This window comes from Plasmopara halstedii (assembly GCF_900000015.1).
Source record: "Plasmopara halstedii genome assembly, contig: Scaffold_526, whole genome shotgun sequence".
Classification (NCBI taxonomy): domain Eukaryota; phylum Oomycota; class Peronosporomycetes; order Peronosporales; family Peronosporaceae; genus Plasmopara; species Plasmopara halstedii.
In genome coordinates, this window is record NW_020187446.1 from 115,368 (window position 1) to 129,114 (window position 13,747).

The window sequence follows — 13,747 nt, forward strand, 5'->3', positions numbered from 1 at the left end:
GGATGTGTCAACGGGTGAAGTTCGCCTCAAATGCGGCTGCGCCGCTGGTCAGCTTTCCAGTACCCACTGGGTGCTGGCAGTCCATGAGTTTGGATTTCGTCTTTGGCCTGCCGAAAGATTCGGGGGGCAACACGGGTGTCGTGGTATTCGTCGACCGGTTGAGCAAGACGGCTCATTTGGCGGCGGTGCCAGACACCATCGACGAAGTCGGTACAGCAACGCTGTTCGTAGATCGTGTTTTCCGACAACACAGACTCCCAGAGTCGATTGTCTCGGATGGAGACCCCCGCTTACGGGAAATTTTGGTCGACTATCTTCAAGGTGCTAGGCATCAAATTGGATATGTCGACAGCGGATCATCCGCAGACCGAAGGTCAAACCGAAAGGGTGAAATGCGTCATCGAAGATGTAGCGTCTGCGCTGAGACGCCGAGGCGCTGGGGAGCCATGTTGCCAATCGTAGAGTTTGCACTGAACAATGCAGTGCATTCGTCTTCCGGCTATACGCCGTTTTACGTGAACGGGCTGATTAAGTCTCGCGTCCCGCTGACGCCGCCATCCCATGGCTCAGGGCTTGGTGGGGGAGGAATAGCCGAACGGCTAGTTGATGTCAGCCCCCTCACCATCAATAAAGAAGTCGATGACTTCTTCTCTACCAGAATTATTGTCCTACGAGACGTTCGCGATGCGATGGCTGACAGCCAAGACCTGCAGAAAGAATATACAGATGAAAAAGGAAGAGGCGAAGTGGAAAGCTTTGAGGTCGGGGACATGATTTTATTAAATTTTAAGAGCCTGCCTACACATGCAAACTCTGCTATCTTCCGGACGAAGCTTCGTTCACGGTTTATTGGACCGTTTGAGGTTGTGGCCAAGCGGGGCCTAGCGTATACGCCAAACCTCCCCAAACGAATGCACACACACCCGGTGTTTTACTTGGGCTTGTTAAGCCGCACCGGGATCCGGCGCTAGTGAACGCGGAAGCGTTGGCGCTGGAGCGGATCCCATGGGCCCTCGGCCACCCAGAAGTTAAAATCAGCAACTGGTTCTGAGCACGGAGGGCAACAACCTCCATTTTCGACGGAGCCAAGCACTCCACGGTTGCCTGCAGCGATGCATTTGCCTGCTCCATGACTAGGTGTTGCTCTGACAGAGAGCGGTAGTCCTCAAGGCAAGGCAGCCGGCGCACGACGCGTTTTAAATTGTCAAGAGCGTCCGCACAGCGATATGCTACTTCAGTATGAAGCTCAGCGAAGCTTCGATCACGAAGGACCTCGTCCTCAAGGGCTCGAAGCGCATCGCGAGTCACCGGACGGCGGTCGACCCGGTCGTCACCGACTCTTCCCGATGGGAACGGTGACGTCCACTATCACGTGGAACGTCTTGTTGGACGACGTCGTCACCAGGATCAAGCCCAGTATCTGGTGAAGTGGCGGGGATATCCCGAGTCCGAAACTCGTGGGAGTTTGAGGCGCCACTTCGGCATGATTGCCCGGTTGCCGTGGACGCTTTTGATCAGAAAGATCAGGACGTTTCGCGTCATCAGACGCCCCGCGCTTCCCAGGAATATCCAGGGAAGTAGACGGGCCATGAGCTGAGCTCAAGCAGTGTCCCTGAGCTCTTGCGGTCGCAGACACAGAGTTCGCGGGAGCATTAATGTTTAAATTATACTTTGCAGGGCGACAATCCGAAGGAATTTGACGTCGTGCCTTGAGTTTTTGAAAACTCAAATCGGAGGTGTCGCTCCACACGCGCGTCCACTTCCTTGTGGCTCAACTGTAGGTTATACAGCGAGAAAAGTTTCTGGTGCCATTGTACCCATCGCTCAAAGAGCGCTTCGTCATCCGTAGCGCTTTTGCCAGGGGCGAGCACTACAGGTATTGTCCACATTGCGGGTACACGAGAGTCACCTCGTTGAGCACTCAGACGAGTGCGATGAACTTCCAGCGGAATTTCTTGTGGAGCTCGAAGAGCCTTCCGTTTGGCAAGCTCATCTTCCGTTCTGGCCGGGGTCCGATGATATAGACGCGTAACGCTCGAGTTATAGCGTCCTTCGTTTCCACAGCGAGATCCGCAGGGCGGAAGCCATATTCCACACGAGGGTCAATGAACGGCCGCGGATGGGCGCTGTTTAGAGCCGCCTTTTAGGCAGCCTCAAGCTGCCGCCTCTGAGCCCCGTCGAGGTCATTGGTGATTACACCACGTACTTCGGTTGACGAGAAGTCAGAGAGCGGGCAAGGGGTCCGCAAATGGCGAGCAGGGCTTTTATCACGCTGCTGGCGCAGCTTGCCTTCCTCGTCATCCCATGCGGCAAAAGGAGTGTCAGACTTATAGTCGACCACCTCCACATAGAATACGGTATGTGGCTAGGTAGCCAGTAGTTATACATGGATTTATTAAACAATATATATTTAGTATATTTAGGAAAAATCAAACTTTTGAAATTAGGATAAAATAATAAATAACATCAGTTTTGGATTTTAAACCGTAGAGTCAATTGGCCTTGGGAAGGCAATAATTACTCTTGGAGTAAGCGGATTGCGATTCGCTAACTCGTACTTGTTCTAAGTATAGATCGAAAAATCGGTGACCTAGATTACGCTTCCTTAAGCGTTAAGCTACGGCAGCCCCACTGCACAGACGCTATGATGTTGTGTTCCTGAAGGTGAATCACGGGCGCAATTTTCAAGCTGGTGAGCGACTTTAGCAAGTGAAATTCGTTTCTGGCCTTTAATATGCAAGTTTTAAAAAGGACAAATCTAAGACAGGTCGATGATCATAACATGTTCAATCTTTGCAGGAGATACAAAATTGTTTAGACAAGATCGTCAAATTGACTACAAGTGCGACCAGATGCAACGATTCACGGTGTACATCGCTCAAAAAAACCTTGACTGTTCGAGTAGTCGTGATCAAGTGCGTTGAGAATGGATTCGTACGCTCCTTCTAGGATTAATCACATTATAAATAAACTCCTTTTATATTGCTCTTGACCGAAGAGTAACGGAAATCTAGATACAGTATGCGTGCCTAAATTTTATGAGCTGAGCGGTAATCTTGTAACTATTTTAAATCATTCTTGAGATCTAAACAATAAGGTAATGAGAAGAAGGCAAGTCTGGTCGTGCCTTCAATTACTTAAAAGACAAAAGAGCTACTAGAGTCTACATAATTGTGCATCTGCCGCATGTGCATTTCGACATTGATTTCGCCTCAAGCTCTTCATCTTCAACTGGTTGCGGCTTTACGCAGTAAACAGCAGAACATTTTAAATAAATTGATCCAAATCAAAGTATGATTGCAAACCTTACCACGTCTTCCTTGTGTTCTTGTTCTTCTACTGGTTCAGCCATACCTTGTGTGCTCTCAACTTCTTCGGCTGGTGGTGGCTCAACCGGAACATCCGACGAGTTCGCATCAAAGTTTTCGGGTTGTTCGGTCACTTCAATTTCTATGTTGACGTCGCTAACTGTTTCCCTCGTGTCTTCTGTTCTCTCTACACCTTCTGAAGCTTGGATATTCTCATCGCTAGACTCTGCATCAATAGCAGGATTATCGTGTAATTGCTCCAAGACTAATTGCGTTCGTGGCTCCATTTCGATCTCATTTACCAAAGCTGACAGCACTTGCTGGATAATCGCAGTCGTCTCGGTGACAGCAACAGTGTGGATAACTGCCAAAGTCTCTTCATCGACCATCTTTATGTCATTTCCAGAAACCACTTCAATCATATCGGGATCCTTCTCGGTCACAGGATCTTCCTCGGCCTGGATGTCGTCCTCTACATCACCAGCATCGCTTCCAGACTCCTGTGCGGGATTCAGATCGTCTTCGTCAGCAAGATTTTCGATATCCAGCGTTGCTTCTGACATTTGATTGCATACCTCTAATGGCATCTCAGCGCTGGTCTTGCCATCAACAGATTCCTCATTTTTGATACGCTCCTCTTCCTTGCTAGTTTTTGATTTTTCCGCCTTTGGTGACAAAATGACCACTTCAGAAGCTCGCGCCATATCCTCTTTGTTTTGAGATACAATACTTTCTGGCTGCACGGATGGAGTGTTCGATGAGAGCAAACCTGGAAATGCCTTGACGTCCACTCCCGCCTGTTCAAGCTTTGACATGGCCATCTCTAGCTACATACACACAGCAATGGTAAATTCTCTTCTAAATAAACGAATGGATTCAACAATCAGTCGCACTTCTTGATTGGAAAACATTGCGGGTTCGCTATTTTCAATCGGCTTATTATGGTGACCCACACGCTCCTCGGAAAACATCATGAAATGCTGGACGCAAAATAGCACCTGCACCATGTTCGTACCCTCATACAGATCGTCTGTGCAAAACAACGACAGGTCGTTCATTCCGATCCTGACACAACAAGTTAAAATTGAGTCAAAATCTCAATTATATAGTCTCTGCATTTTGTCGTACGACTTGCACTGCCGCAGAAACACGGAGATGTTTTCGCGCTCTTTCCAAGGTGCCATTCGCATTGAGTAACTCCGACTTATAGGCGACATACAGTTGGAAGCATCGGGAAAAAGCGTCTCCATCTATTATACGTGCGTAAATGACAACATTGTAAGCAATCAAAACCTGTAATCGAACTTTATTTGCCAGTTAATGTACCATTTCTCGTAACACCACCCCAGACTTCAGCGCTTCAAACAAGTCTGTAGTCGGGAGCTTGCGTTTCAACACACTCTCCATCCATGTCATCACCTCCTATAGCAGACCAAAATACGATTGAGCTAACATTTAAATAATGCTCCAAATGCCAACTTCTTACGCGCTGTCGACGGAGGTATTCGATAGCCATTGCTTTGTCGCCAGCCCATTTTGCTGAAAGTGATAAATTACGTTGATGCTTGCCACCCATTGTCGATGATTGCAAGTCACTTGTTTCATTCAGGTGCGGCACCATAACACTTTCGTTTATATCCATTGCTAGCAAATAGATTTATTTATCGTTTAACTCTGAAGCTCCGAGTGTCAACACGTTCGCGTTGTGTCTTTTAAAATACTTTCAAAAACCTAGTGCCAAGGCGCTACTGCTAGGACAAAAATCGCGAAACCAACGCAATGCATTAATATAAAGCATCGAAATCTTGATAACATCGTTCAATCCCATTTGATCTTCTCGATCCCACAGCGTTCAAATATAAATATACTTTTTCACACGTCACATATTGCCTTTGTAATCGTACTTAAATCAACTTTCAATTCGCTACCAGCAGTCATGATTCGCGTGGTGGCGGGGACGTACGAAGGCTTGCTGTACGGTTGGGAGTGCCCCACGAATGCTGCAAATGAGAACCGTAAAATGAAGCTCATTTTTGGTTATGCAGCACACTCCGAATGTATCAAAAGTGTGGCACTCATGGCTGCCAAGCAAGGCAAGACGCTGCTTTCAGGTGCAAACGACGAAATGATCAAGTATGTTGGTGGCAGTGACATAAGACAACGTCTATTGGCGATTACTGACAAATTATAATTTCTGATTTAGGATATACAATGTTGACAAACGTGTAGAAGTTGGTAGCCTCATGGAGCAGCATGGGGCTATCACCAGCCTTGAATTTTTTGGCCAGAGTCACGTTCTCAGTGGCAGTACTGACAACTCTATCTGCATTTGGCGCACATCTGATTGGAATTGTTTGCATATTCTTGGTGGTCACAAGTGGGTGAATAGTTACTGATACTGATTAAAAAGATAGTATCTTACTCCTGGTATGTTTCTGGTATAGGGGAGAGATCAACTCAATCGCAGTGCATCCTAGTGGAAAAATGTGTTTTTCAGTGGCACGTGATCGAACGTTGCGCATGTGGAACCTTGTCAAGGGTCGAATCGCCTTCATTCGTCGGTTGGAACAGGAAGCGAAGCTCTGCATGTTCTCGCAGAATGGAACACATTACTCCCTTAGCTTTGGGAAGGATTTATCAGTCTTCAATATGAAAGCAGAGGTAGGTAAATATTTGTTATATGATTGAGATTCGACAGTTAATATCTCATTCTATATACTATGCTATCAAATAGCTTGTCGGTACACTGGAGCACACGAAAAAGATTCACTGCGCTGTATTTGCCACTGATGATTACATTGTCTGTGGTGGAGATGATAAGCAAATATACATTTGGAAGATCAATGGGATGTAAGTACTTTATCTGCTGTGGCGAATGTCTCAAATCATCTTTCGGGTCTTTGACAATTCTTGCTATGCAGACTGGTTGGGAAGGTGAGCCATAACGACATTGATGCCCGTATTCGATGCCTGCAAGCTGTGTACCCGTTCGGCGAGGATGAGTTGCCGTGGATTGTTTTGGCTACGTCCAATGGCGCGTTTCAGATCTGGGATTTTGCCTCATTTACATTGGATGAATCGTCGCCTGAGGAGTCGAACAAATCAGTACAACCAATAGCCTCGACGGTGCTTCTTACCAAACCTCGTGTAACCTGTCTTTCCGTTTGTATCGCAAGTGATAAACGTGCCGAAGAAACTACGAAGAGCAACGGTGATGCTACGAAAACAAAGCAGGTTAATCAAATTATAGACAAGAAGCCTGTTGCTGCACCTGGTGTCCCACATGTGGTAGTGGAACTAGACGATAATGACAACCAAGTTGCGGAAGACGGAGAGTTAAAAAAGCGCAAAATGACAATCGAGCGTACAAGTAAGAAGAAGAAGAGAAAGCAGAATAAAGAACGAGAGTAGAATCAATCATTTCAAATGACTATTGCAAATGATATAGAATTCATCATTATATTACATGATACTACACGGCAGGATGTAACCCTTCTTGAGGAGCTTTTACAGCATTTGGCAGACATCATGACCGGCGGCTGTTTCATTCACCTTGACGAGTTTCCTGGTCGCAAGACGTACGGATACAGCGATCAGCTTTGACCGACTTTCTATTACGTATACCACGGAATAATCCCACTGTTTCTCACTTTGTTCAAGCTCATTCGTTCAATCTGTTACACACCCACGACGTAGGCATGAATGCAAGCTTTTTGCTTCAACGTAGCAACTGGCAACTGGCGCTTCTGCATGAATTGATTGATACTGTATTTCTTAGTAAGTCAATGCTTCCAGTCATCATTACGGGTTCCATGATTACGAACCGATTACTTTGTAGTAGTTTAAATTTAATGCAACGATTGGTCCTGCATTCCAGTCATGCTATGATTGGCTAGAAGAGACAGCTTTTGATACGCTCTACGCTCGACGTGTATTTTCATAACTACAATGACCACTGAGAACTTAACGCATATAATTGTCGGACTTGGGAACCCGCTTCTCGACATTTTGGTTGATGTGACACCTGAGTTCCTTAGCAAGTATGGCCTTAAGTTGGATAACGCGATCCTGGCGGATGAAAGTCACGCACCTATGTTTGAAGAAATTGTGACACTCAAACCTGCATTCGTAGCCGGTGGTGCGACGCAAAACTCCATTCGAGTCGCTCAGTGGATGCTTAATAAGCACAACAAGACGGCGACGTCCTTCTTTGGCTCAGTTGGAAAAGATGCGCACGGTGCCAAACTCAAAGAATGTGCTCAGAAGGACGAAGTTAATGTTTTGTATCTTGAGCACGCCGACATTAAGACAGGCACTTGTGCCGTGTGTGTCTACAAGTCGGAACGCTCATTAATCGCTGACTTATCGGCTGCCAATCATTTTCATCATGACCATTTGGCAAAGCCTGAGAGTCAGGATATCATTAACAAGGGTCAGTTCTATTACTCGGCCGGTTTCCATTTGACAGTCTCACCCACAGCCGTCATGGCTTTGGCAAAACATGCCACGGAGAACAACAAGACTTTCCTTATCAATCTTGCAGCTCCTTTTATCGTCGAGTTTTATAAAGACCCTCTTTTGTCTGTTATCCCTTACGCTGACTTTGTATTTGGAAATGAAAGCGAAGCAAAGACGCTCGGCAAAGTGCAAGGCTGGGGCGAAGACATCAAAACAATCGCCCTCAAGACTGCACAGCTGGAAAAAGCCAACGGCTCGCGTTGTCGTACTGTCGTGTTTACTCAAGGCGCTGACGCTACGATCGTTGTGCACCAGGGTAAATTAATATCATTTGATGTACCCACGATCGCTGCTTCATCAATCGTCGACACAAACGGCGCGGGAGATGCTTTTGTGGGTGGTTTTATCTCCCGTTTGGCTTTGGGTTTACCTCTTGAGCAGTGCATCGTCGCTGGCCACTGGGCCGCCCAGGTCGTCCTCACCCGATCCGGCTGTACGCTTCCAGAGAATTGCGACTTTTAGGATTTGGTTGTGCTATAGGATTTCTTAAGGCAAAGTGTCAGGATCCGGGCATCAATGACACTTCCCCTTGAATGAACCTGTTTAAATCTTGTCTTGTTCATACGGATTCAAATTAGAAATCTATTATAAGCAGCATACTTGAATTAAGCAAGCTTTCCCACTTTCAGAGAACTCATTTCGAGCAATGTGTGCGTCTAAGACGAACGGGTACCAAGGATATAAACCGTTCGCGATGCAGCAATGTGCGACGTTGAAACCCGGTGAATCATACGAGCAGCGAGCAACTAAGTTCTCGTCAATGGGCTCGCAAATTACTACTTCAATTTTAAAGAATCGGATGGGAAGGCACGCATACGAGTCCGTGGCCATGCAGAATGGACTGCATGTTCGATCAGAACATTATCGTGTGCCCGATCGACGCGGCGTGAGTGTAAACGAGAAGTTACCAAGTTCGAAACCATTCATAGCATCGAGCACGTACTTGCACGATTTTCCGGCATCCGATGAAGTGCGCAGGGGCATTTTGCATACACCTCTTGAAGAATATGAGAAGGCATTTATGGCTATAGCACAGGAAAATAATCAGCATCAAGGAAAAGCTATACACTTATGTCAGTTGCAGAATGTATTAGAGCTTGCGCTTGATGAGGCTCAAGTTTGTCGCGTCGTTGATGTTTTTCACAGCTTTCTCGATCGTCGAGGAAGCGTGCGTGATCAAATATCGTGGGAACTCTTTCTTCACGCAATAGATCATGTCAACAAATTGATTGATCAGGAGCTTAGCCATTGCAAGATGCCAGAGCCTAGTTGCAAAACATGGAGTGACCAAGCGGTTATCGAAAAGAAGCGTAACGAATCCCTCATATACTCCTGCACCCCTGCCAGTAGTTATAAAAAAGATTATGGTGCCTATGGTGATAATCCACGTGATCGACCATACATGAGGAAGCGAGGAATGGCTTCCACTACGGCCGACCTAAATTCGGGAACTATGCGCATGACAACTCATTTGCCGGGTTATGGAGGTTTCTTGCCGCTCTCATCGCACAGTACAAATGAAAATAATCATTTTGTGCCTACACTGAGTGAGCTTCGGCTTTATCACAGTGAAAATATTCCAGGCTACAGTGGGCACAAACCGGTGGACTGTGCGAACTACCGAGGTGAATGCCGTGCTGGTAGTGATTCTTGCACAACAACGGGAGATAGTTACAAAGGCCACAATTAGGTTGCGTTGACTTAAAAGTATAACAATTCTGTATTCGCATGGCCAATGCTGCTACATCACTTGCTCTAACATCTCACTTAAGAAAGTCTTGCCATTGATGATACTTGTAGATGCGATTACAAGCTCGATTGGATCTACATGTGCACACCGTTGCCACTGTATTAGTTGATAAAATCAGACTCAAATATAATCACTACTGTCTTACAAAAAGACGCCATCCACCGTAATGCAGCAATTTCGAGAAATGTGACGCCACCGACAAAAGCCACTACGATAACGGTCTTTTTCTTAATTTTTTGTTTTCTCGACTCGGTGCTATCCTTCTCGTTTAGTCGTAATTCAGCTCGCGGTCCAGGTAGACGACGCATGACATGATCAATTCGTCTCCAATCGCCATGTTTTAGAATCTCTTCTACAAGTCGAGCAGATATAGACCCGTAGCCTGAAGTCACGAAAGCTGTGTTCTCTGGATTATAAATATTGACATCAACGTCGATTACAGATAAAGAGTTGGCAACGGAATGAAAGGAGCTAGTTGTGTCACTAAAACCAAAAAATCCAGCACGGCGCTCGTAAAGTATTCCAAGGCGTTCAAGGTTACTAAACAAAAAAAATAACTCATATCCATAAGTTTTCACAATGGTCATCTTATAATGCTCTAGATCATGCCGCATCATGCCGTCATTAACCACACAATACAAACACAGAAGTCGAAGCACCTCTCGAGAATCCTCGTATCGATAAATGAGGTCTTCTATCATCTCTAGTGCGCCATCTGCTTGGTCCATAATTTTCCTTTCCAGATGCCACTGATCGCGAAATGCTTTGCTTGATGTTGTTTTCTTTAAACACTCTAGCAGATTAAGATGTTGTTCTATAGCTTGCTGTGACGTTTTCATCTTAGGCACTGTTTTGACAAATTCGTTCACTTCTGCTGACGTGGCGGTGATACTCACACGCTGAAACTCATTAAATCGTCCCTTTATAGCCATAGCTTGAGTGTTTAACGCCGCTGGAACAGTATGGATATGCTTGTCTCGAATTTGTTGAAAAGTTTCATCTGTCGAGTTCATAGCCAAAGGGACAGATGCATCATTATGGTTGTTATCTGCCCGTAAAATATCTGGGGGTACCATGACAAATCCATCTTGAATGTCCATGATCTCATCTAGTACACCCTCGTATGTCAGCGGTGTGGAAAAGATAGACGCATAGTCAACACTTCGATCAAGTAAAATTAACGTGTCAAGTCGTGATCTTGTGGCTGTAGTAGAAGATTCCTTCTTCGTATTATTTGCATTATTCATCCTGCCCGACCCACGTGCATTCATCTCCATCATCTGATTGCACACCAGCATCGCCAACTTACCTTTGTACTTAATGTATTGAAAATTTCCATATACTTGCTGTAAAACGTTTAATGCAGCTGCCATGTCCACCAACGAGCTCTGATTCCCTTCTACCTCGCACTCGTACAAAGTTCGGGGTAATCCTAGCGTGAGTATGTCCGTATCCAAAGGAAAGAAGCTCATTGCCAATTCGCCAGTCTCGAATCGATCTCGAAGTTGACTTTCGTCCAGTATTTGGTCCAGCATTGATGTCCACTTGCCCACTACATAAAGTATCAATCGTCGCTTCCGTTGTTTGTCTTCCCCTCTCACCAGCTTCTGAGCATGAATAAAGACCGCTCGAGCTTCTTGTGTGTGAGCAAATGCCAGATACACTACTGATGTGTCGTTCATGACATTGTCGTCCACAAGCTCTAAACACTCGACCACGTGATGGCAGTTCAACACACCAAGGCCGTTGACAAACACATGTGTTAAGAGCGATGCCAGCCGCTTCGTCAGTACTAGCGACAATTGATCGGTACCCAAATGGTCCAGTAAATTAGTCAAAGCACTTTCATTCTCTTCTCGAAGCTTTTGAAGAGGCAGCAGTCCCGTGTCAAGAGGTGGCAGCTTTATCATAACGTATAACAACAGGAAGAGACGCCGAAGATTCCCGATCTAAATTGAAAATGGTACGTATTGGATATGAGCTCTTTCTAGCTAGCTACAACAGAAATAGTCTGTTTCGTTAGTGGTCACTATGACGTGTGATGTACGTGAGCAAATCGATGCGTGTGACAACACCGAAAATGACTGACTTGGTCTCAGTCTCTCCGCCCTTGCGAATACGCTTCTGCTCTGTGACGACGAGCGCAAAGTGATCGCGGTCAAAAATACGACTTAGCTCGTATAGGGACGTCTGTGGATTCACCTGCTTAAATTGCTTAAACATGGCTTTCTCCACAGTATCCGTCGGGCGCACACGGCCAGGCATAAGCTGTGCAATAAGATTTCCTTCTGACACGACGCCAACAATCGAGTTATCATCGGCCACAACAGGCAAGTTATCGAAGCCTTCTTTTTTTAAGATATCCACGGCTTCTTTACATGTCAAGTCGGGAGTGATAGTCACAGGTGCCTGTAGCAGCAATTCCGACACATTTTTCTTAGCCCACCATGTAGAGCTCAGTGCGCTCTTTGACATGTCCGTCACATAACCGTGCTCGAACATCCAATCGTCGGACAGAAATTTGGACATATAGTTACGAGTCGAGTCAGGTAACACCACGACGCACCGTTGACCGGCTTTGAGGTCTTTGGCAGCCTTTAATGCCGCAGCGACAGCAGAACCACACGACCCTCCACAAAGTAGTCCCTCCTCACGAATAAGACGCCGTGACAAGAGGAATGATTCCTGATCACCCGTCTTGATCCATCGATCTACGAGAGAGCGATCTAATACTTGCGGGATGAAGTCGTATCCGATACCTTCGACCTGGTAGGATTTAAGACGATTCTCATCATTGAGGTGGTCAGGTTCGGCAAGAATGGAGCCGATAGGATCAGCGCCCACAATAATGCAGCTAGGACACTTTTCTTTAATCTTACGAGCTGTTCCAGACAAAGTACCGCCTGTTCCAACACCCATGACCACCATATCAACGTGTCCGTCGCAAGCTTCGAGGATCTCTTCAGCTGTACCATCGTAGTGAGCCAAAGGGTTGGACGGATTACTATATTGATCAAGGATATGAGCGTTCGGTATTTCCTTGACCAAGCGTTTGGCTACACCAATATGTGATTCAGGTGAGTCCCAAGCTGCTTCCGTCGGTGTACGAATAATCTCAGCACCTAAAGCTTTTAGTACGTCAACCTTCTCAAGCGACATTTTCTCTGGAAGCGTAATAATGATGCGAAAGCCATAGAGCGCAGCGGCAAGAGCCAGTCCGATTCCGGTGTTGCCTGAAGTCGGCTCAATGAGCGTGTCGCCAGGCTTAATGCGGCCTGAGGCCATAGCATCTTCAATCATTCGTTTACCAATGCGATCTTTTACTGACCCGCCAGCATTAAAAAATTCGCATTTTGCCAATAGCTCACACTCGAGTGACGCCCTCCTTGCAATCGAATTCAGACGCACTAGTGGTGTGTTGCCCACGTGATCCAGGATAGAATTAAGAATCTTGGGCTCTAATTGTCGAGGGCGATGAAAGTGTGGCTGCTGCACAAAACACGACGAGGGTGACGAGCATTCAGTGGATGGCGTTAACTGCGGACCAGCGTGGGAAGTCATGAGTTGTGTGCCTTTAAACTCAACAGCAAATATAATGCTTTGAGTGTGTTTTGTGAGGAGATATAATTAAAGAAATTAAATAATTTACTTGATAAGACATAAAATAGACTTCATCTGACACGTATACAATAGTTGGACCAATCATTTTCGTCTTTAAGTCTGAGTCAGAAAAGTTTCATAACTTACGACCTGATCAAAACATGGTTGCAGGCAGCGCTTAAAGTCGCTTAATACACGCCGAAATTCAGACTGTTCTTCTTTGTTACGATAATGCAAGGAGGATTGCGAAATTGATTCCGCTTCAATTACTTGATTGTCTTGGTCCTCGCTTTGAATTGGTGACTTCGTCTCGTCTGCTGTAAACTTGGTGACGTTCAATGCACATATCGCGTCTGGTGGTAAATCATTCTCCTTAACCGATGCACATGCCTTTAGAGACGTTTTCTTCTTAACGTATGTCAGCGAATTAGTTACAGTGTTATCGTCGCTGTATTTCAAAAGCTCTTTCCACGCCAAAGATAATTCGCTGTGATGGACGCTATTTGGTCGTTTAATTGGTAGTCGCCAATGCTCCCGTGTATATCCACAACGTATACTCACCAGTGGACGA

At 45.9% G+C, this 13,747-nt stretch overlaps 6 protein-coding genes across 6 annotated transcripts; 3 read left to right on the plus strand and 3 right to left on the minus strand.

Moving 5' to 3' along the window:
* Window positions 1-3,163: 3,163 nt before the first annotated feature.
* On the minus strand, window positions 3,164-4,950 carry PHALS_11071 (Calponin; the record flags this gene model as incomplete). The annotated part of the gene is made up of 6 exons (XM_024726601.1): window positions 3,164-3,241; window positions 3,311-4,135; window positions 4,202-4,373; window positions 4,437-4,558; window positions 4,635-4,730; window positions 4,795-4,950. The coding sequence occupies 6 exons, from the start codon at window positions 4,948-4,950 to the stop codon at window positions 3,164-3,166; spliced, it is 1,449 nt and encodes a 482-aa protein (XP_024577262.1).
* A 294-nt stretch (window positions 4,951-5,244) lies between these two features.
* PHALS_11072 (p21-activated protein kinase-interacting) lies at window positions 5,245-6,911 on the plus strand (the record flags this gene model as incomplete). Its single annotated transcript, XM_024726602.1, has 6 exons — window positions 5,245-5,441; window positions 5,512-5,685; window positions 5,753-5,969; window positions 6,043-6,158; window positions 6,230-6,672; window positions 6,757-6,911. 6 exons carry the CDS (start codon window positions 5,245-5,247, stop codon window positions 6,909-6,911), a joined length of 1,302 nt encoding a protein of 433 aa, XP_024577263.1.
* Window positions 6,912-7,256: 345 nt separating this feature from the next.
* Window positions 7,257-8,288, plus strand: PHALS_11073 (adenosine kinase; the record flags this gene model as incomplete). The annotated part of the gene is made up of 1 exon (XM_024726604.1): window positions 7,257-8,288. One exon carries the CDS (start codon window positions 7,257-7,259, stop codon window positions 8,286-8,288), a length of 1,032 nt encoding a protein of 343 aa, XP_024577264.1.
* A 184-nt stretch (window positions 8,289-8,472) lies between these two features.
* On the plus strand, window positions 8,473-9,516 carry PHALS_11074 (ptype atpase; the record flags this gene model as incomplete). The annotated part of the gene is made up of 1 exon (XM_024726605.1): window positions 8,473-9,516. One exon carries the CDS (start codon window positions 8,473-8,475, stop codon window positions 9,514-9,516), a length of 1,044 nt encoding a protein of 347 aa, XP_024577265.1.
* A 161-nt stretch (window positions 9,517-9,677) lies between these two features.
* On the minus strand, window positions 9,678-11,486 carry PHALS_11075 (vacuolar protein sorting-associated; the record flags this gene model as incomplete). Its single annotated transcript, XM_024726606.1, has 1 exon — window positions 9,678-11,486. The coding sequence occupies one exon, from the start codon at window positions 11,484-11,486 to the stop codon at window positions 9,678-9,680; it is 1,809 nt and encodes a 602-aa protein (XP_024577266.1).
* Window positions 11,487-11,595: 109 nt separating this feature from the next.
* PHALS_11076 (cystathionine beta-synthase) lies at window positions 11,596-13,137 on the minus strand (the record flags this gene model as incomplete). The annotated part of the gene is made up of 1 exon (XM_024726607.1): window positions 11,596-13,137. One exon carries the CDS (start codon window positions 13,135-13,137, stop codon window positions 11,596-11,598), a length of 1,542 nt encoding a protein of 513 aa, XP_024577267.1.
* Between the last annotated feature and the right edge of the window lie 610 nt (window positions 13,138-13,747).